Source organism: Vigna angularis, chromosome 7 (assembly GCF_016808095.1).
Source record: "Vigna angularis cultivar LongXiaoDou No.4 chromosome 7, ASM1680809v1, whole genome shotgun sequence".
NCBI classification, from domain to species: domain Eukaryota; kingdom Viridiplantae; phylum Streptophyta; class Magnoliopsida; order Fabales; family Fabaceae; genus Vigna; species Vigna angularis.
This window is the reverse complement of record NC_068976.1, coordinates 12,709,157-12,737,147: the sequence shown is the minus strand read 5'-3', so window position 1 is coordinate 12,737,147 and position 27,991 is coordinate 12,709,157. Positions and strand designations below refer to the sequence as shown.

The window sequence follows — 27,991 nt, the reverse complement described above, 5'->3', positions numbered from 1 at the left end:
GAGAGAAAATGAAAAAAATAAAAAATAATAACATACATGGGCACATCATCATCACAATTGACCACATACACATGTGTTCATTCTCACAAAACAAAATGTTAAGATACGGACACAGAAACACATATTGCGTTAGAGAGAGAAACCTCGGATCGAAATTGTTCTTCTAAAGTTCTTATTTTTCTAACAACTAACCATATATTGTTCAACTCTTTCCCTTTGAATATGACATTATGTAACTGAGGATTGAGGTTAGATTTCTACCACCCACTTTCTATTCCCCTCATATGATAAACTCTTTGTCTTTTTTGATTGAAAGCTAAGTTTTCTTTCTCTTTCCATTAGATATATATAGTGTGCATGTGAAGACAAGGACATTTCCAGAAAAAGTGTTTCTTAAAGACCCAGCAAAAATCCAGGCCTCTGATTCCTAAATACACACTCCCTACAATGCCAACACCAATACTGTCTTCACGATTACGATTGCAATCTATTTCTATTTGGTGGGGGATCTAAAAAATTTGAGCTTGGATGCAATGTGGGTTGAATTAGGGCAGTTATAGGTGTCCTACCTGTCAGGGTGACCCTCTTGGATCTTCCACACAATGGCATTGTTCCGCAAGTTCTTCTATAAGAAGCCCCCAGATGGGCTTCTAGAAATCACTGAAAGGGTTTATGGTACGCTTCCTGTTGCCTCATTTTCTCTGAACTCATTGGTTCTGGTGGAAGTGAACAGTGTTGGTTTCTTCTCTGTGCAAATATATCATCCTTATGCATTTCGCCTTGGTGGGGGGTTGTGGTATGTAAGGCTTGTTAGCACATTTGAAGTGAATAATGGGAATATTATAACGTGTACATTGTTGGCTTCTGTTGAGTTCAACTGTTTCATCATTATGCATTGTGTTTGTGGTGGTTGAGGTATGTAAGGCCTGTTTTGCATATTAAGTGAATGATGAGAATAATATAATGCGAAGAATGTTGGCTTCTGTTGAGTGCACATATTTCATCTTTTTGCATTTTGTGTTAGTGGAGGATTGGGTTAGGCTTGCTTTGCATCTTTGAAATGAATAATGGGAACAACGTTGGTTTCTGTTGAGTGCAATATTTGATCTTTATGCATTTCGTGTTAGTGGGTTGTGGTATGGGGCCTATTGTGCAGATATAGAGTGAACAATTAGGACACTGTAACTTTTCTACATTTTCATGTTACACAATGTATCATTCCATTCTAAATGTTAGTCGGTGAATAGGCTATTGACATCTTGTTTATGACTTAGCTGAATAGATGTTTTATCTTCTGGCGATATATCTTAGTTGTGGAAGGAATGGAGGTAATGGGAAGAACCTCCATAGAGTTGACAAGGAAAACTCAGCTATTTTTTTTTTCTGGAGAATTAAAACGTGCAATGCTTTTTGAACAATTTTATAATCTCTTAGAGTTTGTGTCTTCTGATTTTAGACTCTCGCTACTTAGCTTTTATGTTTGACATGTCATTTTACTTGGTAATTGATGCATTTCTTCATCATAAGGAATCTATGTCATTCATATGTGTGATTGTGATTATTGTGTCATTGCACGTGTAGTCTTTGATTACTGCTTTACCACGGATGTTATGGAAGAAGAAGAATATAGAGTGTATCTAGGAGGAATAATTGGGCAACTTCGTGGTCACTTCCCTGATGCTTCATTTATGGTGTTCAACATGAGGGAGGGAGACTGCCAAAGCCAGATTTCAAACATTTTGTGTGACTACGATATGACTGTGATAGACTATCCTCGACAGTATGAAGGGTGCCCATTGCTTACCATGGAGATGATCCATCATTTCTTGAGATCAGGTGAAAACTGGCTTGAACTTGGGCATCACAATGTTGTCTTGATGCATTGTGAACGAGGTGGGTGGCCGTTATTAGCATTTATGCTGGCTGCACTCTTGATTTATAGAAAGATGTTTACAGGGGAGCAAAAAACACTAGACATGATATACAAGCAAGCTCCTCGGGAACTTCTGCAGTTGATGTCACCATTGAATCCTTTAGCTTCACAATTGAGATATCTTCAGTACATATCAAGAAGAAATGTTGGTTCAGAATGGCCTCCTCTTGATAGGGCACTTACTTTGGACTGTGTAATTATAAGACTCATTCCTAACATGGGTGGAGAGGGTGGCTGCCGTCCTATATTTAGAATATATGGGCAAGACCCTTTTATTCCTGCAGATCGAACTCCCAAAGTTCTCTTCTCAACTCCAAAAAGGAGCAAACTTGTTCGCTACTGTAGGCAGGTGGTACCCAAGTCCTTTTACCCTAATTTAATATGCTTTTTAACACCCTTTCTTTTGTTCTTACTACCTATATTGAGATGTTCCTTCCATTATATGTTCTTACTACCCGAAATGTTTTTTTTTTCATATTTGTTTCAGACTGACTGTGAACTGGTTAAGATTGACATCCACTGTCATGTTCAAGGTGATGTTGTTTTTGAGTGTATTCATCTGTACAGTGATTTAGAGCATGAAGAAATGATGTTTCGGGTGATGTTTAATACAGCATTCATAAGATCAAATATTTTGATGCTTAACCGTGATGAAATTGACATACTATGGAATGCTAAAGATTGCTTCCCTAAGAATTTTAGAGTGGAGGTATTAATCTCTCTCACTCTCTCCTGTTTTTAGTAATTGGTTAGTGATAAACCAACTTAATGTTTGTGGGGGTTATATACTGTATTTCTGGTTGAAGGTTCTTTTCTCAGATATGGATGCTTCAACTTCTGTTATTTCAATTGATCTGCCTCGTGTTGAGGAGAAAGATGGCCTCCCTGTTGAAGCATTTGCGAAGGTCAAGGAGATTTTCAGCAATGTGGATTGGCTAGATTCAAAGGAAGAAGTAGCAAGTGTGCTCCAACAGATCACATCTTCAAATATGCTTCTGGAAAGATTAGACTCTGGGGTTTCTGCTGCAACAAGTGACTTGCAAAAGGAGTCATCTGAAAAGTCTTCAGCTGTTTTGAAGGCATACAGTGATACAAACATTCAAACTTCTGCAGTTCAGGGGAAACATTCTACATCCTCATTAGGATCGTCTTTGGATTTAGCTATGGGAAATAAGACTGAACCATTAGAGTCAAAGACATTGTCCAAAAATGACATTGAGACTCTTGAATGTTCAGGTCAAGGGAACCAACCTATTCACTCATTTGGGCTCTCAAAAGATTCAGATTCTACTAAAAGGGGGACTGAGTCATTAGAATCCAAGGAGAAGGATATTGAGTCATTAGCATCCACTGATGCAGATTCATTGGCAAAGAAGATTGATTTATTAGGATCAAAGGAGAAAACATTTGAGTCACTCAACTCCGAGGCATTTTTGGAAAATGATAGCAGATTCAAATATGAACCTAGGCCGCTTGCAGAAGTTGATAACTCATCTGGTAGTGCTCCTATGGAAAAGAATAATGACCCTCTAGAATTAAAGGTATCACCAGAAAATACCCTCAAGACTTCTGCTTCCACGAGTCAGGGAAAACAGCTTACTCCCTCATTTGGACTCATAACAGATTCTAGTTCTCCTGAAAAGCCAGTTGAATCATTAGACAATGCCAAGGTTACAACATCTATGCCTCATGTGGAGAAGTCTATGCCCTCAATTGAACCATATAAGGATGCATATTCAATGACACATGACATGGGACCATTAGAAACAAAGTCATTAACGGATGGAAATTCAATAAAAGAGAAAATGGGGCAATTAGAGCAAATGGTATTGTCAGAAAATGATACCAAGAGTGTCACATCCACAGCTCAGGGGAAACAATATAGTCCTTTACTTGAACAGCCCGTTGAAGCAAGCACAATTAAAACGAAAATTGAACCTCATGAATTGCAGGTTTCCCTCCAGCTTCCCACTCAATCAAAAATAATTTCTTCACCGGTGCGTCCAGCTGTCCGATCTGCTTCTGCTTCCACTTCTTATTTTAACTCCTTAAAAGGTTCACCTGTAGCTATCTCAAGATATCGTAGTGCACCATCAGCTCTTGGAATAACATCTGTGTTGCAGGATCATGCAGCAGTGGATATCAAAGAAGTAACTCATCCAGTGACAGTATCTCCTCCAGCTTCTGTGTTGCCTCCTTCAGACTCCAAGGTGTTAAATTCTGTAGAGCCTAGTCCCACAGCTATTCCTCCAGCATCATCATCGCCTTTGCTTCCATCTTTACCTTTAAAAACTTCAGTTGATGCTCTTAAAACCACGGAAAAAACTTTTGAATCCCTTTCTCCTGCAGCTGTAACTACACCACCACCACCACCACCACCATCTTCTCAATGCGATCACACTTCAAATTTGATGCAATCTAATGCTACTCAGTACCCTGAGAATACAAATGAGGGTAAGAAACCATTGGTTGGTCCTCCTCCTCCTCCCCCATCCCCTTCAATGCTCGCTCCTCCAATCCCATCATTTTCTCCAGCCCCTTCCCTTCCTGAAACATCACTTTCCACAACCCAAGATTCATGTAAAGGTCCTCCTGCACCGCCACCTCCACCTGCGCTGTCTGGGTTTCCTTCTTCATTGGGTATAAATGAATCAGTTGCTATACCTGGCCCTCCTCCTCCTCCCCCGCCTCCACCTCCTAGCCTTTCAAGTTCTGCACCACCATTAGCACCACCACCACCACCATTAGCACCACCACCACCACCATTAGCACCACCACCACCACCACCCCCTCCTTCCGCTTCTGCATTCCAAAATTCTTTGTCTGAGAATGGTCCTCCTGTACCCCCACCTCCACCTCCTAGCCTTTCTGGTTCAACAATATCACCTTCAGCGCCACCACCACCTCCTCCTCCAGGTTCTGCGTCCCAAAATTCTTTGTCTAGCTCCACAAATGTTCCACCTGTACCCCCACCTCCCCTTTCTGCCAATGGATTGTCAAAACCTGGAGTTCCTGGACCACCTTCTGTTCCTGGACCACCTTCTGCTCCTGGACCACCTTCTGCTCCTTTTGGTGAAAAGGGTCGTGGCCTGATGCGAGCTAATGCAAAATTTCAGTCTAGGAGGAGCAATCTGAAACCTTACCATTGGCTAAAATTAACAAGGGCGATGCAAGGAAGCTTATGGGCTGAGACACAGAAACTAGATGAATTTTGTAGGTATGTGTCTTTTCTGAGTTCAGTTATAAATATCTTATATCTGATCTTATATGAACTGTACTCATTATTTATTCTTTTTTGAAAACCCTTTTCGGTGTTAGGGCTCCAGAGTTTGACATGTCAGAACTTGAAACTTTGTTCTCCGCAGCTTCCCCAGCTGCTAATGATGGAAAAGGAGGAAAGTTAAATCGCCGTGCCTCTGGGCAAAAAGTTGAGAAAGTTCAACTGGTATGCCTTTTCATTAACATATAAGTAGTCCAGATAAAGAAACATATAAGTAGTTTTTCTTCATTTTTTGTCAGAAGAAGACCCAAAAAAGCGCTTTAACTATTCTAACATTTATTTAATGAACTCATTAAAATATCCGTTGTTAAATTTAAAAACAAAATTAGTAGAAATTGACATTTTTAATTAAGAGCTTTTATTCCACCATTTTCTCGTGACTGCTGCCATGTATGTGTAATGTTTTTCATTATAGGAACTTGAAGATAATTTCTTTTTCTTTTTTACCTGTGAGTTGGTTGTGATTTATCTGTGTAGGTTGTTTGGTATCCTGACTCTTATGTCTCATCTCATGCCTTTCTTTAATGATTAAGTGTTTATTTAATTCTTGTGAAGGCATTTTATAGAATTTGAGTTCTTGACAGAAGGTTCACGTTACATTGCAGATTGAGCTCAGGCGGGCCTATAACTGTGAGATCATGCTTACAAAAGTCAAAATTCCTTTGCCTGACTTGATGGTAAGATATCATTCATTATGGTATTTATTAAGACATAAATGCTGAACATTTTGATTTGAATTTATGTCTTAGTGAACATTCTTTCTTTTCTCAGTCACTGTTTTAAGCCTTTATAAATCATGACTGCTCAAGGAATAAATGATTTGGAAGAATTTCTTGTCTCAACTGGGTAGTTCTTGACTTAGCAAGTAGTCTTTCTATTATGTGGACATAGATTTGGGCTCACTTGATGTTAAAATGCAACTTAAAAGTTTATCCACTGCCTGGCTCAAATTATGGGGATATCTATTATGACTTTAAAGCAGTATTCATGCTTTGCTGCTGGGTGTCCACTAAATTAATATTTGGCTAGATTTTATATTATTCCTCGGATTAGATACTTAAATAGCATTGGTAGAATACTTTCTCTTTTATTCAGACAAGGCTATAGTAATTTTTTATGCAATTTTATTTTGGTTTTAATTTAAATAAAAATATGGGCAGAGAAGATGTTTACACACAGAATGAGCATAAATAGTTCTTGTTGGTATTATAAAGTTTTTGGAAGGAGGACATAATAGAGACATTAAGATATTGTTATATTGTTAGATATCTTTAATTATGGTAATCTGGAAACTGGTACAAATTGATAGACATCCTTAATTGTTGTAATTTGGAAATTCCAAGATTTACATAATGAGATTTGTATTTACATATATATTATAATGACGGGTTTCCAACACCCTCTAACATCAAGGATTGTTCATCTGGAGCGTGAGAATATATATTTTATGGGCTCATCGAGGATTTGTCATCTCGAGGGTGAGAATATGTATTTTATGGGTGGTCCTATAGGACCTAGATTATTCTCACTGGAATAGGTCCTTGTTATGCTTTGATATCATATTAGAAAACAAACTTTAAGTCTATTTCAATCCTATTTTCTAAGATGAGTTTTGACCCTACTATTTATGATTTTGCCTTATTTATAATTTTGCCTTATTTCTAGTATATTTTGGATTTCTAACAAGTTATTTATGTACTTATTATGCTCAGTATATAATTATTCACCGTTTGTGTCTCTTGCTTTCTATTCTTCTGAGCATGGTACCTTGGACTAACAACGAACAACCCTATTTTGTGCCTTCTTGGTGGACTCACTATCCATTGGTGCCAATTTGTTTTCCTGGAAATTGTTTCCAGTTTCTTGGTACTGCCACTTCAATGTTATTTTTCTGGCTCTGTTTTTTCCAAGTCCATTATGGCTGATCTTCCTATGTTCACCAACTGTGCCTACCCCACTCTATTGACAAGTTGGATGAGGCCGACTATGACACTTCCAACAACAAGCTTTGACTTAAGAGTGAAGGCAATGTTGATCTTGTGTCCACATAGGTTGAGTATGTCACAGAGGCTTGATTGTTCTTGTGGGAACAATATTGATGTCCAGTGTACTTTCTTAGACCTACTACTCAATCTTTTTCAAAGCAAATATTTTGTGCTCGAGAGACTTGTGAAGAAGTTTGGGAATATGCATGTATTCTTTAGATCATGGATTTAGCAGCATTTATGGGGTTTCCCAATCCCTTACTAGTATTAATGCCCCTTGCGACCTTGATGTCCCTTTGGCTGAATATTTGAGCAAAGTTATCACTAATCTACATGAATTCCATGAGCTTCTACCCCTTACTGCCACCCTAGCCTAGGAACTCTTTTTTTTTTAATATGCTAGGGATCACTATGAGACTTTAGAATCCCAACTAGGTTGGCATCCCAAAGTTCAACATAATATGCGATTACATGAGAATCCATTATGAAAACAAAGAAAAAGGAATACAAAAAACATGGGGGACCACACCAAAATCCATGACAAAAGAAAATACACCCAAAGATAAAACCAAGCTACCTCAACAGGAACTAACCCATAAAAGCAAGGTAACACATAACACCCAACACTTACGCAAACCTAAACTTTGGAAGGCCATATCTATTCTTAAAAATATCAATAATCATAGTGCAGGAACATGAACAATGAAAGACCTTTTGTATATTGTTGGCCATATATGGATTCTTGTGGACTATTATTCTTTTCACCATCTTTGGTTTCTCATACTGTTCCTATTTTGAATTCCACATGCTCTACTCTGTTGTCGATGTTCTCTCTACACTTGTTAATTATCTGCCTTGGTATTTGAAAGTGGTTCTCGTGGCCTGTCCAGCAAAAGCCTATCCAGTGTGATCATTACCTAAGCTGCACAGCAGTGTACCAATGCTGTGGTCTTCATGGTGGTCCGCTCTCCACTTGGCTAATGCCACAAGTTGCAAGCCTCCTTTTGCTGCGGCGTTTTTTTTTTTAATATTGGTGTCCCTATGTTGGGATCTAAGGACTAATCTGTCAGGATTTAAACTTAAGGTGCTGAACTCTCCCAACAAATTTATTTCCATACTCATGGACCAAGGATCGAACCCCTAACTACATGTTTAAAGGACAAGGTTATCAACCAACCATGTAATATATGTTGGTTGCTCTGATATTTTCTTATCATGTTCCACATGCCATTGATCCTTGGTAGTATGAGGAAAGTTTAGCCTTTGGTTATAGTTTAAAATATTATATTGTTACTAAATTGTTTTGTTCTATCTTTTAAATTTTGATAGCTAATTTCAAAAAACCTTATTTATTTTGTCGGAAGAATCACATCAACTAAAGATAAGTCAATTCATAATATATAAGTAGGTGCAAACCTCGTCTTACAAGCTGATTTTGTAAGGATGAGTTAGACTTAGAGTTTACATTTTAACATATTCAATTTAGTGTTCTTCAACTTTGTAAACCAAACTAAATTTACATTTTCAGGTCCTCTAATTGAGAAAAAATGTATTTCTCGAGTATTTTGGCCATTAGTGAATATTGTTAACTTAGGTAAATACCACATAGTTGGGTTATACCTGAGGTCCTGAACATGCGATACAATATGATTCAGTTCCTCTGGGATACAAATCGTGTTATGAATAGTTTTTGCTCCCGTATCTTGTTTGAATCGCATAGTGTGAATTGCGATTCAATTTGTGATACGATTCGAGATGGGTTTCTGAACCTGGTTGGGTTGACCCACCCAATTTGAAACCCTTATTTCTTCCCCCTTTGTTCTTTTCCGCACTCTTGAAAGGTTTGTCTTTGTGCTTCTTACGTTTCTCCTCTCTCCTCTCTCATCTTGTGCACGCCTCTGTCCTCTGCATTTGCGTGACTTACATTGGCAATGCGGTGGTCGCATGGTGGTGTGGTGATCCTCTGTTCTGTACAGGTTGGTTTCTCATGTTTCTGTGCAGGGAGTGTGTTTTTGTTTTGTATAGAAGACACATTTGCTTCAGACATGAGTAAATCAAAAAGAGAAGTTGATATTACTTGGAAGGCTGTGTGCTGAAATTGTGTGGTAAATACATATAGATACAACCACTCTATTTGACTGAGGTTGTTTTGTTATTGATTGTCTCTTTCCATATTTACATATCTTATATAATTAAGTTATATGTTACATTCTTTTAATGTTTATATAGTGTTTATGAATCGTATGATTCATGATATGATTCACGAATCAAAATTTTAGCTCTCCGTGATATGATTCACGATTCAACTACCATGTTTATACTAACTGCAACCATGATGAATTTATGACTTTGAATGGGTTGCTTAACATTTGGTTTTACTTAAGAACTTGCATATGTAGTTATTATGTTATTAATAAAGATCATGATCATTTTACATTTCTTTTGCTGTACAAGTTAATATTCTAGTTGTCATTAAATTGCTCCTTGTAATGTTGTTTATAATCATAAGATTTCTCAGTTTATACTTATAGTCTCACATTCCAGTCATTGTCTTTCAGAGTGCTGTGCTTGCAATGGATGATACAGTATTAGACATTGATCAACTTGATAACCTCATAAAATTCTCTCCAACCAAAGAAGAGATGGAAACACTCAAGGTATCATGCCTTTTTCTTGTTTCTTCTACCGGTACTGTGTCATAGGTGGAGCATCAGCAAGTTTGGTACAATATATGTTTATTTGAGCTATAGCCATACTTTTTATGCAGAACTATGCCGGGAATAAGGACAACTTGGGAAAGTGTGAGCAGGTGGGTGGAGTTTTACCATTTGTTAACTTTTTTCAACTCTTTTTCTCACGTAAGATAACTTGTGCTAGGATGACTTTTCTTGCATTAATTGAACAATAAAAAGAATAGTCAGTGGTGAACAATATAACTAGACATGATAGAAAACTGGTACACTGATTTATTATTCTGAAAAGGATAAAAGATACAAGAGGAATATGAGACTATGTCAACATAAGACTGTATGCAGAGCTCAGTTACAAGTTAATTAATTGTAATTATCTAACATAACAGTTACATTAACCAACAACCTAATAGAAACCGCTAACATGGGCCTGAGAGACCAAATCCATACATTGGTTGTGTTAGGTTACTTTATGCCAATAACCTAATCAAGACTATCTTCTCACCACAACTCTCGAATAAAGAATGGAAAAATATGTATATATGTATTAATGATGAATGAGTGAATCAGAATACAAGAATCACCCCCAAGGAAGCCTAACCTTCCTCCTCTGGAAACTATCCAGTCTGAACAAAAATCCCCGATACCCCTCTCCCCCTACTTAGTTTATTATTTATACCCTCTCTCTCTTCTAACAACTATAACATATTACTCTCCTTACACGTGTCTCACACGTGTCTAACTCATTCTCTTTTATTCCTAACATTACTCCATCCCTCAAAATCAACCTTGTCCTCAAGGTTGAAGTTAGGGAACTGTTATTTGCCGTAATGCTCCTCTTCCCTTCCCAGGTGATGCCCGCCAATTTAAGTCTGGAGGCTTGGGTGGTGGCAAATCCTCCTCCAATATCTTCCATTCTTCCTGGATTCTATGAACTTCCAACATTCTGCTCCTCGAATCCTCCACCGATGTCTTCCATTCTTCCTGCTCAATCTCCATGCTCAACTGCCACCAATCTACTTTCATTTTTCCCAGGGATGCCAAACAGGTAGCTCCTAAATTCACATCCAAATCTCCCGACTCAAAGAGATAAAGTTTGTCTCTGATTTCTAATCCCTTCATCTCAACAATATATTCATTTCCAGTGCTCAATATGTCCATTTTGCTAACAGACTCACGTAGTCCACTCATCATCGCCCCCCAAACAGTATCCCAATCAGTCACCACATATTTAACATGATCTGGAACTGAATCCTGTCCAAAAAAAATTTTCGGAGAACCTTAATTGCATGTTTGAGATGACCCGAAGAGCTCCAGCTTTGACCATCTATGGCTACTTTACCAACTTCTAATGCAATAAGGGCAGGAACCCCAACTACGATCCTAACATTACAAAACATAAAGTAGTGACCTCTAGTGTTTCTCCTCGCATTTGTTGCTTCCAAGTAGTCCCCAGCATAATCCCAAACTTCACTAGGAAATTCCAGAACCACTGTATTTAGAGTTCCATGACTAAAACGCTTCCCCGAAAAACATTTCCATTGTGGCAAAGGTGGGTACCACTGTATAGTTCCAGCCTTCAAACTGCCCAGTAAAACAGTAACAAGAACAGTATCACCAAAGAAATCGTTGTTATTTGCTGTAGAAACTTTGATTTTATAATTTTGACCAGGCTCCTTGATATCATTTGACACATTTGTTACAATGTGGTTCAAGGGAATTGTGATTCTTTCTCCCAGATACTCAACAACGAAACTGTGACCCCTTATAATCATAGCATGATCTCCTCCAAAACTCCTATACACTTCCTCGTGATTCCAATCGGAAAGAGAAACATTATTAAGTGAAGCAGCACAATCATGCTCCAAGTGAGTGAAGTGCCAATCCCTAACCCTCCTCTCCTGAGAGCTCAAAATATCCTCATCAAGCTTTCTTTCCACCGAACTGTCCCTTTCGGAATTAAATGGTCTATTTGCCGAATTGTTTTGTTTGGTTTCTTTGTCATTGCGAAGGCAATCACTGTTCATCATTGTCAACCCAAGATCGAACGGATCACCAATCAACGAAAAAGTATCTGATCTTCGCTCAATAGCCCCCACAGCCTCAACACCATTTATAATGCCAGCTCCAAGATCGACGGAAACAGAAAATGAGTGATCTGGTTTTCCCGATGCTTGTGGCACCGAATTTCCCAACTCCTGGAAGTCCTTGTTGACGCTTCCCTCCTGTCGCTCCGCTGCCAGCTCCTCACAAACGGTGTCTCGATTCAGTTCGCCGAACCTCCGCGTCGGCGCTTCCGTGAATATCTTCCAATTTGGATGTCGGGTTTTCTTCTGCCAGAAACGAATCCAATAGTAGCTCGCGCCTCTTTCCATACAGGTATATACCAACTTCATCTTCTTCCTCTCCGTCAAGTTTTGTAGATCGAAAAATTTCTCTGCCTTCGCGATCCAGCCCATGGGGTCCACTCCTTCGAATGTTGGGAGTTTAATGCGCTTCATCCCGCTACGTTGCACGTCTCCTCTGTCCTCTTCCGCTTCGTCCTCCGACTTCTCTGGTGGTCGCCGTTTGCGTTCAGCGTTGACGGAATCGCGACTCCCTTCGGAGCTCCGACGCTGGTTCCTTCTTCTCCCACGGTCGCGATTTGCTTTTCGATCCATTCCTCTCATCTCCTCTCGAATCTCTTCCAACATGGCTTCCATGGACTCGAACTTTCCTTCCCACCTTTTCTCCAGTGCATTCATCTTGTTCTCCATCGTGCAACTCCTCCGATCTGGATCCGGCAGGTCGGACCAATTTGTTAGGTTACTTTATGCCAATAACCTAATCAAGACTATCTTCTCACCACAACTCTCGAATAAAGAATGGAAAAATATGTATATATGTATTAATGATGAATGAGTGAATCAGAATACAAGAATCACCCCCAAGGAAGCCTAACCTTCCTCCTCTGGAAACTATCCAGTCTGAACAAAAATCCCCGATACCCCTCTCCCCCTACTTAGTTTATTATTTATACCCTCTCTCTCTTCTAACAACTATAACATATTACTCTCCTTACACGTGTCTCACACGTGTCTAACTCATTCTCTTTTATTCCTAACATTTTGTCCCTAAGAAAGAAAAATCTGGCAGGTGGCAAAGGCTTGGTGAGAAGATCTGCCCACTGTTCTTGACCAAGAATGTGTTAAACAAAAAGCTGCTTGTTTTTAACCTTTTTGTACTCACCAAACTTCATGTGTGAGCCAAATTAGATTGTCACACTGAACAATAGGAGTATAATGAGGAACTGAAAGATCCTTCAGAAGAGTTTATAATCCATAATGTGACCTGTAGGAGCAGCTAAATCCATATATTCAGCTTTTGTGCTTGATCTTGAAAAGACAATTTGTTTTATTGACCACCATGAAATTCAATTAGGTCCCAAGTAATTGGCAGCCCCTAAAGTAGATCTTTTGTCATCAACATCCGTTGCCCAATCTGCATCACAAAAACTCTAGCTAGAGATTGATGAGGAATGGCAGGATGAACAATGAGACCACCATGTAAATCCCTTTTAGGATATAACAATATTCTCTTAACAGCAACCCAATGATATTCTAGAGGGGAAGCCATATACTGGCATACCCTGTTGACTGCAAAACTCAATTTTGGATGAGTTATAGTAACATACCAAAGTGCACCAACAATAGACCTGTACAAAAAGGGGTCTTGTATTAGATCTGAACCATGTTTGGACAATTTGCAGTTAGATGGCATAGGAGAAAAAATGGGCTTGGGTTCATGCATATTAGTCTTGTTAAGTCAATCTAATGTAGCTTGAGTTATAATAATAGATTTATGAAATAGTAGAGAAGATTAGGAGAAATCTCCCTTATGTGTTTAGCATACACATAGGGTAGTTTATTTATAATGTAAGATAAAGGTTAAACCCTAAATACAGAATGGGCTAAGCCCAATTAACAGAAACACACAACTTAACATCTACCATTCCCCCTCAAGCTGGAGCATATAAATCATATGTTCCAAGCTTTTTACAAAGATAGTCAATTCTAGGTCCTCGTAAGGACTTGGTGAATATGTCTGCCAACTGGTTGCTTGAGTTAACGAACTCAGTCTTGATATCTCCGGATATGATTTTTTCTCTAATAAAATGACAATCAACTTCAATGTGCTTGGTTCTCTCATGGAAGACAGGGTTAGAGCTAATATGAAGAGCAACTTGATTATCACATATAAGTTTCATGTGAGTGACATCTCCAAATTTCAATTCACTAAGTAATTGTTTAAGCCACACAAGCTCGCAAGTAGCGGATGCCATAGCTCTATATTCTGCTTCTGCGCTGGACCTTGCCACAACACTTTGCTTCTTACTTTTCCAAGATATCAGATTGCCACCAATAGAGACACAATATCCAGAAGTAGACCTCTTATCAGAAGGGGAACCAGCCCAATCAGCATCTGAATAACAAACAATTTTTGTATCGTTGTTAGGGCCATATAGCAAACCTTTTCCAGGTGATCCTTTAATATACTTCAGTATGCAAACAACTGCATCCCAACGGTCTTCACATGGGGAGTTTAGAAATTGACTCACCACACTAACTGCGAAGGAAATGTCAGGACGCGTAACAGTAAGATAGTTTAATTTACCAACTAATCTTCTGTACCGTTCAGGATCTGAGAAAGGGTCCATAGGTGTCTCAACAAATTTACAGTTCATTAACCCTGTTTCTTCCAAGATGTCTAACGCATACTTCCTCTGAGATATGACAATATCATCATTGGATTGTGCTACTTCAATACCCAAAAAGTATCGGAGTTTGCCAAGATCTTTGGTTTGAAAATGATGACAAAGGTGTTGTTTCATCTGAGAAATGCCGAGAGAGTCACTTCCTGTGAGAACAATATCATCGACATACACTATTAAGTAAATACATCCAGCAATTGAGTGGCGATAGAACACTGAATGATCCGCTTCACTGCGAGACATACCAAATTGTTGAACAACACAGCTGAATTTACCAAACCAGGCCCGAGGAGATTGTTTTAGGCCATATAAGGATTTGCGAAGACGACATACCAATCCAGATGACTCCCCCTGAGCAACAAAGCCAGGCGGTTGCTCCATATAAATTTCTTCATGCAAATCACCATTGAGGAAAGCATTTTTGACATCAAGTTGGTAAAGAGGCCATTGTCGAAGAGCGGCCATGGCAATGAATAAGCGAACAGAGGTCATTTTTGCCACTGGAGAAAAAGTATCACCATAATCCAAACCAAAAATCTGTGTGTAGCCTTTGGCAACCAGTTGAGCTTTCAGACGATCAATTATGCCATCAGGGCCAACCTTGATAGCATACACCCACCTGCAACCAACAACAGACTTTCCAGATGGTAATTGGACAAGCTCCCAAGTTCCACTTTTCTGTAAAGCACTTAATTCATCCAGCATAGCTTGACGCCAGCCAGGATGAGTTAAGGCATCACCCACAGATTTAGGAATTGACACAGAAGAAATGGATGAGAGACAGGTGTAAAAAGATGGAGATAATCTGTGGTAACTAAGAACAGTATAATGGGGAGAAGGGTTACGGGTAGAGCGTATACCTTTACGGAGGGCAATAGGCAAGTCAGACTCATTTGCTGGAGCCGGAGGAGAGACACAGGAGGCGGCATTGGAAGTGAGTCATGAGGGAGACAATTGCGGCGACTATAAACCTGAAGGGGTGGTGGTGAAGGACGATCCTGTGGTGAATGAGAGTCTAAAGAAGGAGGAGACAAAATGGGTGGAGCATCACCAGGAGGATCACAGATAAGAGGAGCATCAACAGTAACAGGGAGAGGTACAGAACTAGAAGATAGATGTGTAAAGTAAAAAGAAGATTCATCAAAAGTGACATCAGCTGAGATAAAATGACGATTGAGGGAAGGGGAAAAACACTTATAGCCCTTTTGTGACCGTGGAAATCCTAAGAAGACACATTTGTGAGACCTAGGAGATAACTTATCAAGACCAGGACTAAAATCATGAACAAAACATGTAGACCCAAAAACTCTAAGAGGTAATGGATGTAGAGGGTCTTGAGGAAATAAGATAGAATGAGGGATTTTGTTCTCTAGGACGGAAGATGGCATGCGGTTGATAAGATAACATGCCGTGAGAACAGCATCACCCCAAAAACGTGAGGGTACTTGACCATGAATGAGAAGGGTACGAGTTGCTTCAATAAGGTGTCTATTCTTGCGCTCAGCCACCCCATTTTGTTGAGGGGTATAAGCACATGAGGTTTGGTGAAGAATGCCATGAGAAGCCATAAAATGTTTAAACTATTGAGAAAGGTATTCACGGCCATTATCACTGCGTAAAATGCGAATAGAAACCCCAAACTAAGTTTTTATTTCATTGAAAAAAGATTGAAAAATAGAAAACAACTCAGAACGATTCTTCATGAGAAACAACCAAGTACATCTGGAATAGTCTTCAATAAAGGTAACAAAATACTGAAATCTTAAAGTTGACTTAACACGACTAGGTCCCCAAATATCAGAATGAACCAATGAAAAGGGGGATGACGTTCGTTGTGAAACACTACGAGGAAAGGAACTACGAGTATGTTTACCTAACTGACAAGACTCACACGACAAACTTGATAATTTGGACAGACTCGGAACAAGTTGCTGCAGTTTGGCAAGACTGGGATGACCTAACTGAGCATGAAGAAGGGATGGTGACTCCATGATTACGCCAGCATGTGGAGAAGGGCTGAGATGATATAGGCCATGAGACTCACATCTTGTGCCAATCATCTGTTTCGAACTCCGTCCTGCAACCAAACAGAATCTTTGGTAAATGAAATAACACAATTAAGGGAACGAGTTAGACGACTTACGGACAATAAGTTAAAAGGAGACCCAGGGACATAAAGTACATTATCAATGGATATGGACGGAAAAATATGAACAGTACCAATACCATGAGATGAGACTCTAGACCCATCAGCCATCGTTACCGAGGGTAAATTATCCGGACATGACAAGGAAGAAAACAAGGACTTGTTACCAGTGATATGATCGGTGGCGCTTGAGTCAAGGACCCAAGATCCGAGAGAGTGAGTCAGACCAACAAAAGGAGTACCTGTGCGTATAACAGATGTAGTGGAACTAGAGTGCTGACGGTCTTCATACCATCTGAGAAATTCCTGAAAGAGTACAGGGTTATTTATGGTATTTGATGAAGTAGGATGGTCTGCAGACGGTGATCGGGGAAGTGGATCAGAATTAGCCATTGCTATAGGTCGAGGAGGACGTCCATGAAGCGCATAACATCTATCAATTTTGTGGCCTAGCTTGCCACAGTGGTCACATTTTGGACGTCCTTTTTACCTGGTTGGCGAGACCGACTCTGATCATCAACTTGGGCAGCCATGGAGAGGGAGAAACCCTAAAAAAAATCCAAAGTGCTCCGATTGACGCAACAACAACAGATCCAGAAAGAGGACGAGGAGGCGAGCACGACGGTCCTAGTCGGCGGCGGATCTCGCCGGCGATGCGCCGGCACGCGTGGCGGGAAGCGGCGGATTTGGTGACCTTTGCGGCGGCGCGTGCAGGCGCGTGGGTGGTCCGTTCGCCACGATCTTTGTACCACGGTGGTCGCCCGACCGAGACGATCCCGATGGTGTGGTCGCCGATCGATTCTGGAACTCCTGCGACGGTGGCGACGGCAGCAGCGGCAACGGCAGCGGCAATGGGTACCGGAGACTGTGGAACTGGCTGGAACAAAATCTAAGCTCTAGATACCATATAAAATAGTAGAGAAGATTAGGAGAAATCTCCCTTATGTGTTTAGCATACACATACGGTAGTTTATTTATAATGTAAGATGAAGGTTAAATCCTAAATACAGAATGGGTTAAGCCCAATTAACAGAAACACACAACTTAACATCTAACAAGATTCATTAGGTAAATGTGAGACCCCAACTCATACTTGATTCCAACAAACTCCCAACTCAGGTGAGTTCCTTTCATATTGGTTACATTTCCCCTCGAGCACAAACTTTCTACACCAAATCCACATTTGTAACTCATCCAAGCTGGTCACCATGACCAACGAATTTGATTCCACTCTGTTGGGGTTTGTTGAGGGGAGACACTGAGGATATTTGAGACATATAAGTCATAAGGAAACCCATATAAGGAACCATGACACCACTTCAATAAGTTTGTGGGTCATTTCTCCTTGTATGTTACTCTTCCTGCATATTTTTTTACTCAATGTGGGACTCCAACTTACAGTTGACTCCAACAGTTGTAATTGTTACACTAGCCAAGAACGTTCTAACAGAAACCACTGCTGTAACAAAAATAACCACATTTAAACTGAAACAACAACACTAGCAGAGGCAATACATGTAAAACAGAGTATTACACTCACAAGACACATCAATCTTTTTTTATGTAAACCCATGTATTTGTGGGCATTGTTAATTTTGATAAAAGAGATATCACTTAAGGTCAACCTCTCAAATATATCTTACTCACAATATATAGTTTTTGCAGACTATCTTCAAGATTGCTTCTTTCTTTTCTATTTTTTTCTTATTTGCTTTTCACATTTTGTTATAGTTCTTCTTAGAATTGATGAAAGTTCCAAGAGTGGAAAGCAAGCTAAGAGTTTTCTCTTTTAAGATGCAATTCCTGTCCCAGGTCAGAAGATAACTTTTAGTTATTATTAAAAAATTATGTTTTTGTGCCAGTGAAAAATTTAGCTGTTCTGGTACACCTTGCATGTAATTTTCATGTAGGTTTCAGAGCTTAAAAGAGATTTGAATATTGTGAATTCTGCATCTGAAGAGGTGAGTCATACCTTTTTGTCCTGTTGAATACTCTATTTCCTGAGTCAATGTACTTTTATATTCAGCTTCCATTGATATGTGTATCAGATAAGGAATTCAGTCAAGTTGAAAAGAATCATGCAGACTATTCTTTCTCTGGGTAATGCTTTGAACCATGGAACTGCAAGAGGTGAATTAAAGCTTTAGCTTTCACAGTCACAAATCATGTTTTTGTACAAATAATGTAGTGAAGTTTATATTGAAACATGGACTTTTCAAATACTCTCAACTCAGATAATTTATGTTCATTCTATTGCTTGTGTTTAAGATTTATTCTTGGTCTTGATAAATTAAATTTTATATGAAACAAAACCACTGTAGCCTTGATTGTTTTCCTATTAATTCATATGATTACTGAAGGTGCGGCTGTTGGGTTTCGATTGGATAGTCTCCTTAAACTGACTGATACACGATCAAGAAATAACAAGATGACTCTTATGCATTATCTCTGTAAGGTAAACCATCTAATATCCTTAAATTTCAACATGAATTGTTTCTGTACAAGTTTAGTTGTCGTCAGTTTACAAATTGTTGTTAAAAGGATATTTTCTAAGAAGCATCTTCATTTCTTAGTATATATTGATACACTGATTGGTGAAATACAGCAAGTAATAAAGTTGATGGAGTGATTTATAGTTTACTATAGAACTTCTAAGTCTCACATCAAGTAGTACAAGATGCTTGGTGGAATATTTAATATTAAATTTAGGAGAAAGAATATATTTCTTATTATTTGTCTCCTTCCATACATTGGATATATATACAAGAGCTTATTGAATATTTTAGGAAACAAATCCCTGAAATTGTGGGATTGTTATACTAGTAATAATAGCAAGATACAAAAAATATAACAAATTAAATACATGGGAATAATATCTAAAATTTCTTGAAATATATTAACATTCCCTCTCAAGTTGGTGAATAAGTGTTTTTCATTTCTAGCTTGTGTGATGCGGCTTGCTGCAATAGGTGCACCATACTCCTTCATTTTTCTTCTCCGTTTTTGGAAGAGGGCCTACTTTCTTTTGTTTTGAACCATGACTATTGCTCCTTCAACAATCATAGCTGAATTATCCGCAATTGGGGTCTCTAGTGTTAGATTCCTGCTTTCTTCACTTCTTAAGATCAAAATTTTTCATAGTTCAACTTTTTTTTTTTTCTGAAGTGGTTGTTCCCCTTATGTCTAACATGAAATGCACCTTCAATTACATCATCCATCCTCAAAGAACCTTTGGTCTTGAGCTTGCGATTTACTAACCATCTCAGAAATAGGAAATTTCTTGAGATAACATGACTCCAATAGCAGCACCTTTGGTTTCAAAATTTTCAAGGAGTCTACATCAACATTTTTTCTAAAACCTTTTCTTCTACCTCACCATATAGCTTCATATTCATCAAATGGTAATTTTTGAGGTGTACTCCTTGACGGACTCATTCTCCTTCATCCTTTTGCCTTTCAAACTATCTTTTTAGATTCATAATCTTTGTGAACCCTACCCTTTCCTCACCTCTATATCTCAGTCAGTTCATCCATATTTGCTTGGCTGTTTCCAGATGCATAATGCTAGAAAACATCTCATCTGTCAAAGCTGAATGGAGACTTGAGAAAACTTTCTCCTTCATAGTCTCCTCTTCATGTTTCTTGATTTGAGCTATGGTTGGATTAACCCTGAGTTGTAGAATTTGCTTACCTTGGTCTGCATACTCTCATAAGCCCTAAGACATAATAAACATTGTCTCATTTTGACAACCCACACGTGAGAATTTTCCATGTAAAATTGAGGAACAACAAAAACAACATTGCTTCCTTAAGCTGTATTGATCTTTGACCAGTGTTTATTCTCGTCTCAATAGTTTTCAGTTTCAGCGTATAAAAATTCTGCTCCAAATACAAAAGCTAAAGGAAGATAACTTATACCATTAAAACATAAAACAGTCGTTAAAAGAGAGGAGTGGTGAAGAGAAACACAGAAATTTTGTATTTGCTGCGTTATCATACTCTTCTTCATATTTCGATTCATATTTAAGGATATAAACGCATGACAAATGACAGTGCATTATCATACCCATACATGTTATCAGACAAAGATCAAGTGCCCACTACATTTACAGTACAAATTTGTCCAAATTCAGACTAAACCCATAACTGAACATTACTACTGAGACAAGCAAACTTACTTTAATAAGCAAACAATTACAGCAGTAAAAAAGTAGAATTTTACAGTGAACTTAAAAAATACTCTGGAAAGTTCTGATTCATATTGAGAAATATATCAGTTGCTTCCCAGTATTCATCCCTCTCGGCTTGTTGAGAAGAATTTATGTTTTCTCCAGTATCCATCCCTCTCGGCTTGTTGAGAAGAATTTATGTTTCTTCCTTTCTTAATTTGACTGGTTTGAGATACTGAGAGAAATAGATAGTTTTTCGCACAAGGATTTTATAGCTTCATGGGAAAGAAATATGGAATAGGGCTAAAATCTGGATTTTTGGAGCCCTTCCTTCATGGTGCTTGACTGTTCCTATGATGTCCCATATCATTTTTAAAAAATAGGACAGGTGTATTCGTCTGGAATTGTTAAGTAAATATGTAACTGAAACTATGAAGATTTCCAAAATCTTTTTCCTTCTACATTCTTTTCACTAAAGAAATAGACACATGAACTTTAGGAAAATGATAGGATCACTCTAAAATTATAGGTCAACATAATTGCAACACATATTGACATTCGTTAGAATATTTCATCTTTCAAATGTCTTAGGCTATTTGTTGGGATTAGTTTTCCTATTTCTTCACTATCACCTAGGATTGATCATCATATTTCCTTATTTTGTCATGATTTTTTTGGAGATTCAACTGCGAATGTATGCTGTTTCCATGGATGACAGTTTCCTGCACTCTGCTTATGCAACCTAAGTTTGCCAGAGAATTGTCAATTTCGATTGCGTTTTACTGCAATTATTCAATGTAGATTTTTGACTTTGCTTCTTCCTGTGAAATAATATTAATTGCTTTGGTGATTGATGAATTGTAGGTGCTTGCTGAAAAACTAGGAGAACTTCTCGATTTCCATAAAGACCTAGTGAGTTTGGAGGCGGCAAGCAAGGTTTTTTTTTTTTTTTTTTATCATTTATTCTACTGTTATACCAAGTGGTTTCAGTGTCTGTTTTGATTTTGAGTATTCTGAGTTATAAGCTTGTGTTCCATACAGATACAATTAAAATACTTGGCAGAGGAAATGCAAGCTATCAGTAAAGGACTGGAGAAAGTAGTTCAGGAATTGACTGCATCAGAGAATGATGGACCTGTGTCAGAATACTTCTGCCAGGTATGATATGTAACTGGTCATCTAAAAATGCTTCAACCATAATGAATTGATTTTGAATTCTCATGAATTTGGATCAATATATATTTAGAAGCTTGGCTTAGGCTATGTATGCTACAAACATCAATGTAAATCATGGCATGGTGAATATGAACATGCTGTAAACAAGGGTGCATTTGAAAGCACCTCCTTTCCTTAATAAGAATTTGACAGCACAATTATTTAGAATTTATGTTGACTTTAAAATTATGACAATAGAACTCCATAGCTAAATTGTTTTGTAATAGACTAAAGCAAATCTGGGTCAGTGATGCAGCATCATATATAATGATTAAAAGGGATGTGAAGTATCTCAGATACGTAGCTACCTTCTGTTACGATTACGTGCATGTGCAACTCATCTGAATTATTGATTTTGCTAATAAATTTGAATGGTGATAAAATGTTTAGCTTTTACCTTGAATGATTTTTTTTTGTTCCCTACTTGGTAATGTTCAGATTCTGAAGGGATTTCTTTCTTATGCTGAATCTGAAGTAAGGTCTTTGGCTCAACTTTATGCCAACGTGGTATGGGTTTAGTTATTTTAGGTAGCTTTTTGCTTACATGATGAACTGCAGATACTGGAGATGTATCTGATTTCCTGAATCTGGATGCACCAGGGTAGAAATGCAGATGCATTGGCTTTATACTTTGGTGAAGATCCAGCACGTTGTCCATTTGAACAAGGTAAACTGTATTTTTAATTAGCTTTATTACCATTTTATGCACCAGTTTGGTCCGTTTAGTCTTTCAAAAACTACATGTTTAAGAATCGGTTGTGGATCTCAATGGACATCAATGCGATTGTTTTGTTTATGGACAACTGGTTTTCACCCGTTGCAGGTTATTGCTCCCTTTATGTTGTGTTTAGTTGTCTAGAAGGGTTAAGGAAGAACAACAGAAAAACTGCCAGCGTAGGGTGTACTTGATTTGTACTTTTGAAAACTACTTTTTAGTTTTCTCGGAAAAAAAAAAAAAAGACACTAATACCTATCTTGTGCCTCGGCATACCACACTTGCCCTTGACATAGAACTAAAAAAAGGGACAAGAAAACATTTCTCAGCTGTTTCTGCTTTTTAGTTTTTAAACAATTCTTTTGTTAACAGTTTTCAAAGCTTAATAGATTTTGAATGAGAATTGAGAAATTAATTACCAAGTAGCATGAAATTGTTTTACAAAACAATTTTTAAAACCAAAAAGTGAGATCTAATGGGAACTTAATCTTATTCTCAAAATCTTAGATGAGTTTAAATCTTATTACTGTAGTTCTGTACCCACTGTATGCCAAAATAATCTCTATGAATAAAAATGTAGTTCATTATTTGGGAGAAACACTAAAGTGAAAAAGCTTTTCAGATGCTTATTTATGTCAATATGGAGATACCTGAAGCAATGTAACTATGATAGATACTAAAGAGAAAATCATTGTTTCACATTAAACTCTTGTGGCAACTTTTTGGGGGATTTGATTCTCTTCCTTTCTCTAGTTGTATCTACGCTGCTCAACTTTGTGAGGTTGTTCGTCAAAGCACATGAAGAAAATTGCAAGCAGATTGAACTAGAGAGAAAAAGAGCAGAGAAGGAAGCAGAGAATGAGAAGTTGAAGCTAGCTGCTGCCAAGAAGGAGTCTGAACAGATGATGAGGACCACTATAAAGAGTGGGGATATTAAATGATATGATCCTTTGAAGGCCTAAAAACAAGAGTTGTTCCACAGTGATAAAGATCCCATGTGGTTGGATGAAGAAAACCCTTTGCACAAGTGCAAAATCATCTTGTTCGTGGCTGCATTGACATTGATGATGACCCTATAACTCAAGTTCTCTAATGAAAGAAATGTCGTGCTCATGGCATATGGCTGAGGATTTTGTTCATGTTAAGTAATAAGCCTTCTCAAAGCTCATTTTATGTTGATATGTGTTGTCATGAGTTTTTAATTGACATTCATTTCAATCTCAATTTGTTCCATGTCAAGCAGAAAAGCAGTTTTATCGTGGTCACTTCAATGAGGAGTGGTGAACTGTCAGTGTACAAATTGATCTTGTTTTACTCTCCTAGTCAAAAGTTGTGTACTCACATTAGCGATGTAAATGTTAATCCAGTGGTATATCCCCCCTATAAGATAGGGCAGTATTTGGATTTAACTTCAACTTGAGTAGAGGCACCGATACTGAGTTTTCATTTAAAGCCCTTATGCCTTACATCAACTGATGAAGGAAAATGCTTTGTAAATATTGAACTTTTGGTTAGAGTACACGTTATTCATTTTACTGAAAACTGCTTTGGTTTTCTGTATCAAATCCCATCACCCCTTCGATCAAATAGCCCTTGGAGGAATCCTTATGGCTTGCTTGGATAGAAGAAAAATAAATTACCAATGATGTTATTTTTTCTATTTGGCTAGAAAGATAGTGAAAGTGTAAGGAAAAGAAATGTTAATTTATAGAAAGAATTTATTTGTTCTTTCAACTATTGTTTAGATTTAAATTTTAAACTTTTACTTTCTTTTCGTTGTACCAAGCAGATTAAGGTTAATGAAAAATGACTAATTGAACCTGTCTCGATTGAGCTATTATTTTATCTTAAATTTTTCCAAATGGCACTAAAAGTAAGAAAAACATAGAAAAACTGCAAAGCTAGTATTCCAATCTGGCATTGTGAATGGAAAACTAAGATGTGGTTCATTTGGGTACACACTTTATATTTTTCATTTTCTAGTTTGTTTCCAAAAGTTTGTGCTAGTAAGAGAAATATTCTTACCATTTTCTGTACAAACTTTTGAAAGAAGAAAACCAGACAAACAATGTAACATTTCTGCAACTAGAAGTGTAAACAAAAATGAAAAATAATATATTTCTTCAAAGTAAACCGACCTAAAGAAATTTTCCTCTCTCTCATTGCTACCAGCTTGCATTTCACTGAACTAAAATTTGTCTTTACACTTGTATTTGGGCTTTGGGGGTTGTGTTGGAGAAAGAAAAAAAGATTGATTTCACTCTTCCGGAATATTCAAATTGAGGTTTATATCTTGCTGCTTGAGCTCGCCAGTGATGGTGCGGGCAACTGCTTCAGCTAATGACATGGTGAAGTCAGGATCTTTGATTAGAGAACTTACATATTCTTCAACTTTGATGTTGGTGTCATAGTTATGTTGATTCATTACTTCACCATGTCTTCTATCTGTTTGAGACAATCCAGAAAGAGCCAAAATGTTCATTGCTTCTTTGTCATTTGCTATGCTAGGCAACTGGTTGGCCACTGATGAGCCTCTAGGTGTGGATGAAGATGGCTCATGAAGAGCACCATGGTTGTGCTCTCCATCATAAGTTGCAACAAGGATAGACTTATCATGTAAACATCTTTGCACCTACAATGATTAAGGCAAAAACACTTCAGAAAACCATATGATAAGACAAAACAACACTGAGATTTCTTGAAGTCATACATGCACACAAAATATAGTATAATTAGTTACCCATTTTGAAGAAATGAAATGGGTTTTACTCCTAGCTAACTACACTAATAAATTAGAAAACTTCTGCTAATTCATGACCAGGTCCCTTTTCCATAATAGACTAAACCCATCTCCATTTTTGCTGGCACAGAATTATTTGACAAATAATCAAATCACCCAATGATTCCTTTTTAAAGTGTCCTTATTGAACATAAAGGTGTTGCTAACTTATGCTTTCATTGATTTGTGTAGTTTATGAAGCATCCGAGATTCTAACCTCTTTATTGTGCTTTCATTTATTAATCTTTATTGTATTACATTTTTTTATTGCTTAGGGAAAAAGCTCAAACTGAACTTAGAATATTGCTTTCATTCTACCTACCTTCTTTTTGGCTGGGCAAATGGGAGCCATGGAGCACCTGAAGTAAGCTCTTGGTGAAGCATTGTCTTTGGTGACCTTTTGTCCATACTTTCTCCACTGATATCCATCTTTTACTATCTATATTCCCAAAGCAAAATTTGCATCAACATACTAACTTGAAGATAGAATTTGATTTGAACATGAATTAAAGTCATTTGACCAATACACAACCAAATTTGTAGTGATGGGCCATAGCACATACCAAACTATCATCCATGGGGTGTGTTCTGACAAAGATTTGTAGTGGTTTTTTTGCTGTGGGAAACTCTAGTCTCCGTCTGTTGTTCACATCCAAGATAGGTTCGGTTACTGATCCTATTTGATTTGAACTCATGCCCTTGTGTTGTTCCTTGTTTATCTCTTGAAGATGGGACTCAAGCTTTGTGTACTTGCTGCTTAGAACTTCAAACATCACTCTTAGAGTGTTATTCTCTTCTCTCACTCTCTTTAACTCAGATTTAAGACTTTCCACCTGATCACCAAATCAAGATTGTTGCAACAAGTCTAAGAATTAGCTACATATGCTTTCAGCCTCAGGTAAAAAAGTTCACATTCAGTATACGTTTCTGAACTGTTAAGGGTAACCTAAAAGCAAACTACAGAGAAACTCAAAAGTGAAATAGAAAAACAACCACGTCTTGTTTCTTCTTTGGTGAGAATACAAAAACAAGAGTAAGCAACATAGAAAAAGGAGGAACTAGTTTTCCAGGTTAGTTTACCTTTACATCCATTATGACTGCTGTGTTGAGGACTTGAACGAGCATCAATCACAACTGATAGAATTTCTCTTAACCAAAAGCAAACGATGATAAGAAAACTGTTAAATATGAAGCCCTCTTAGTATATAAATTAGAATAAAATATTGAATAGGGGTAGTTGAGATGAGTGAGTGAAACGAAAGAAAATCTCTTTTTTTATATGGCTTTTGGTCCCTCACTTTCTCTGGTTATTCCACAGTATGAAAAGAAAAGGAACCAAAGTAGATGGATCTTAGTAGTGAGTAAATCGTTCAATTCAACACCATGTGTTGGAAAAAAGCTTGTGTGATGGAATATTATATATAACAAGAATAAATGCTTTGAAAAGATGCATGGTGAGTCATATTTTCTAGTTTCTGCTACGCTTGTACTATGATGTCATGTTGGTGACATCTGCAGAACCCTTTCGGAAAGAAAACTTGTTTAGTTTTTCTTACGGATTATGATGTCGCCAACGTGTTCCAAGGTACACAGATAAAGCCAACAACTCTTTGATTATTTGGCATCGATGATAAAGCCATTCAGTACACACTGCAGACTTTGTTTTATTCGATTATTTCTATCATATTTTTTCATCAACTACCAAAAATTAACATGTAAAGTTAGTCTATAATATATAAGTATATTCTCAAGTCATTGGTTCAAATAAAATTGTTCAAGTTTTATCAACCAAAGTCTCATTTAATGTTCATACATATAAAAGCGTAACTGAGAATTTTTTTTACTTAAAATTACAAGTCAAATTCACCTGAGAAATCAGTCAGTAATATATATATATATATATATATATATATATATATATATATATATATATATATATATATATATATATATATATATATATATATATATATATATATATATAGCATAAATTATCTGAAAAATATAAGCACTATACAATTTAATTGTAGTGTTATATTTTCTATTTGTGTTATTTTCCAATGAGATTTAAAGTTTTATAATGATATATATATATATATATATATATATATATATATATATATATATATATATATATATATTGACACAGTGTTGTCATATAGAATTCCATTAGAACGTGAACAACATGCAGTGGCAACTGTTACTGAAAATGAACATGACGCGTAAGAATTTTATTTTTCATACTGTAGTTTGTAGAATCTTCTCATGGGGCAAGACAATTCAGCAGAGAATATTTGATTGCGTTGGTGTTTTTCTTAACATCAATTGT

The 27,991-nt window shown here is 37.4% G+C and overlaps 2 protein-coding genes across 8 annotated transcripts; one reads left to right on the top strand and one right to left on the bottom strand.

Annotated features, from left to right (window-relative positions):
• The first annotated feature begins 89 nt into the window (after positions 1–89).
• Positions 90–24,292, top strand: LOC108338170 (formin-like protein 18). 7 transcript variants are annotated; one of them, XR_001833006.2, is made up of 18 exons: positions 90–248; positions 343–675; positions 1,582–2,642; positions 2,740–5,150; positions 5,252–5,378; positions 5,819–5,890; positions 9,757–9,855; positions 9,966–10,007; positions 18,516–18,596; positions 18,695–18,745; positions 18,833–18,914; positions 19,145–19,239; positions 21,818–21,889; positions 21,995–22,111; positions 22,607–22,675; positions 22,769–22,835; positions 23,637–24,023; positions 24,127–24,292. XR_001833006.2 is itself a non-coding variant. In XM_017574909.2 (18 exons), the coding sequence occupies exons 2-18, from the start codon at positions 603–605 to the stop codon at positions 23,822–23,824; spliced, it is 4,569 nt and encodes a 1,522-aa protein (XP_017430398.2). In that variant the 5' UTR covers positions 90–248; positions 343–602; the 3' UTR covers positions 23,825–24,292. The 7 variants fall into 7 exon arrangements, 5 of the variants coding, with proteins under 5 accessions (XP_017430398.2, XP_017430397.2, XP_017430396.2 ...); XR_001833007.2 differs by having other exon boundaries at positions 23,637–24,028; XM_017574909.2 differs by having other exon boundaries at positions 1,582–2,282; positions 2,421–2,642; positions 23,637–24,292.
• A 683-nt stretch (positions 24,293–24,975) lies between these two features.
• Positions 24,976–27,036, bottom strand: LOC108337591 (probable WRKY transcription factor 40). Its single transcript, XM_017574146.1, has 4 exons — positions 26,743–27,036; positions 26,226–26,495; positions 25,985–26,101; positions 24,976–25,515 (listed from the first exon to the last, which is right to left on the bottom strand). The coding sequence occupies exons 1-4, from the start codon at positions 26,785–26,787 to the stop codon at positions 25,141–25,143; spliced, it is 807 nt and encodes a 268-aa protein (XP_017429635.1). The 5' UTR covers positions 26,788–27,036; the 3' UTR covers positions 24,976–25,140.
• Positions 27,037–27,991: the final 955 nt, after the last annotated feature.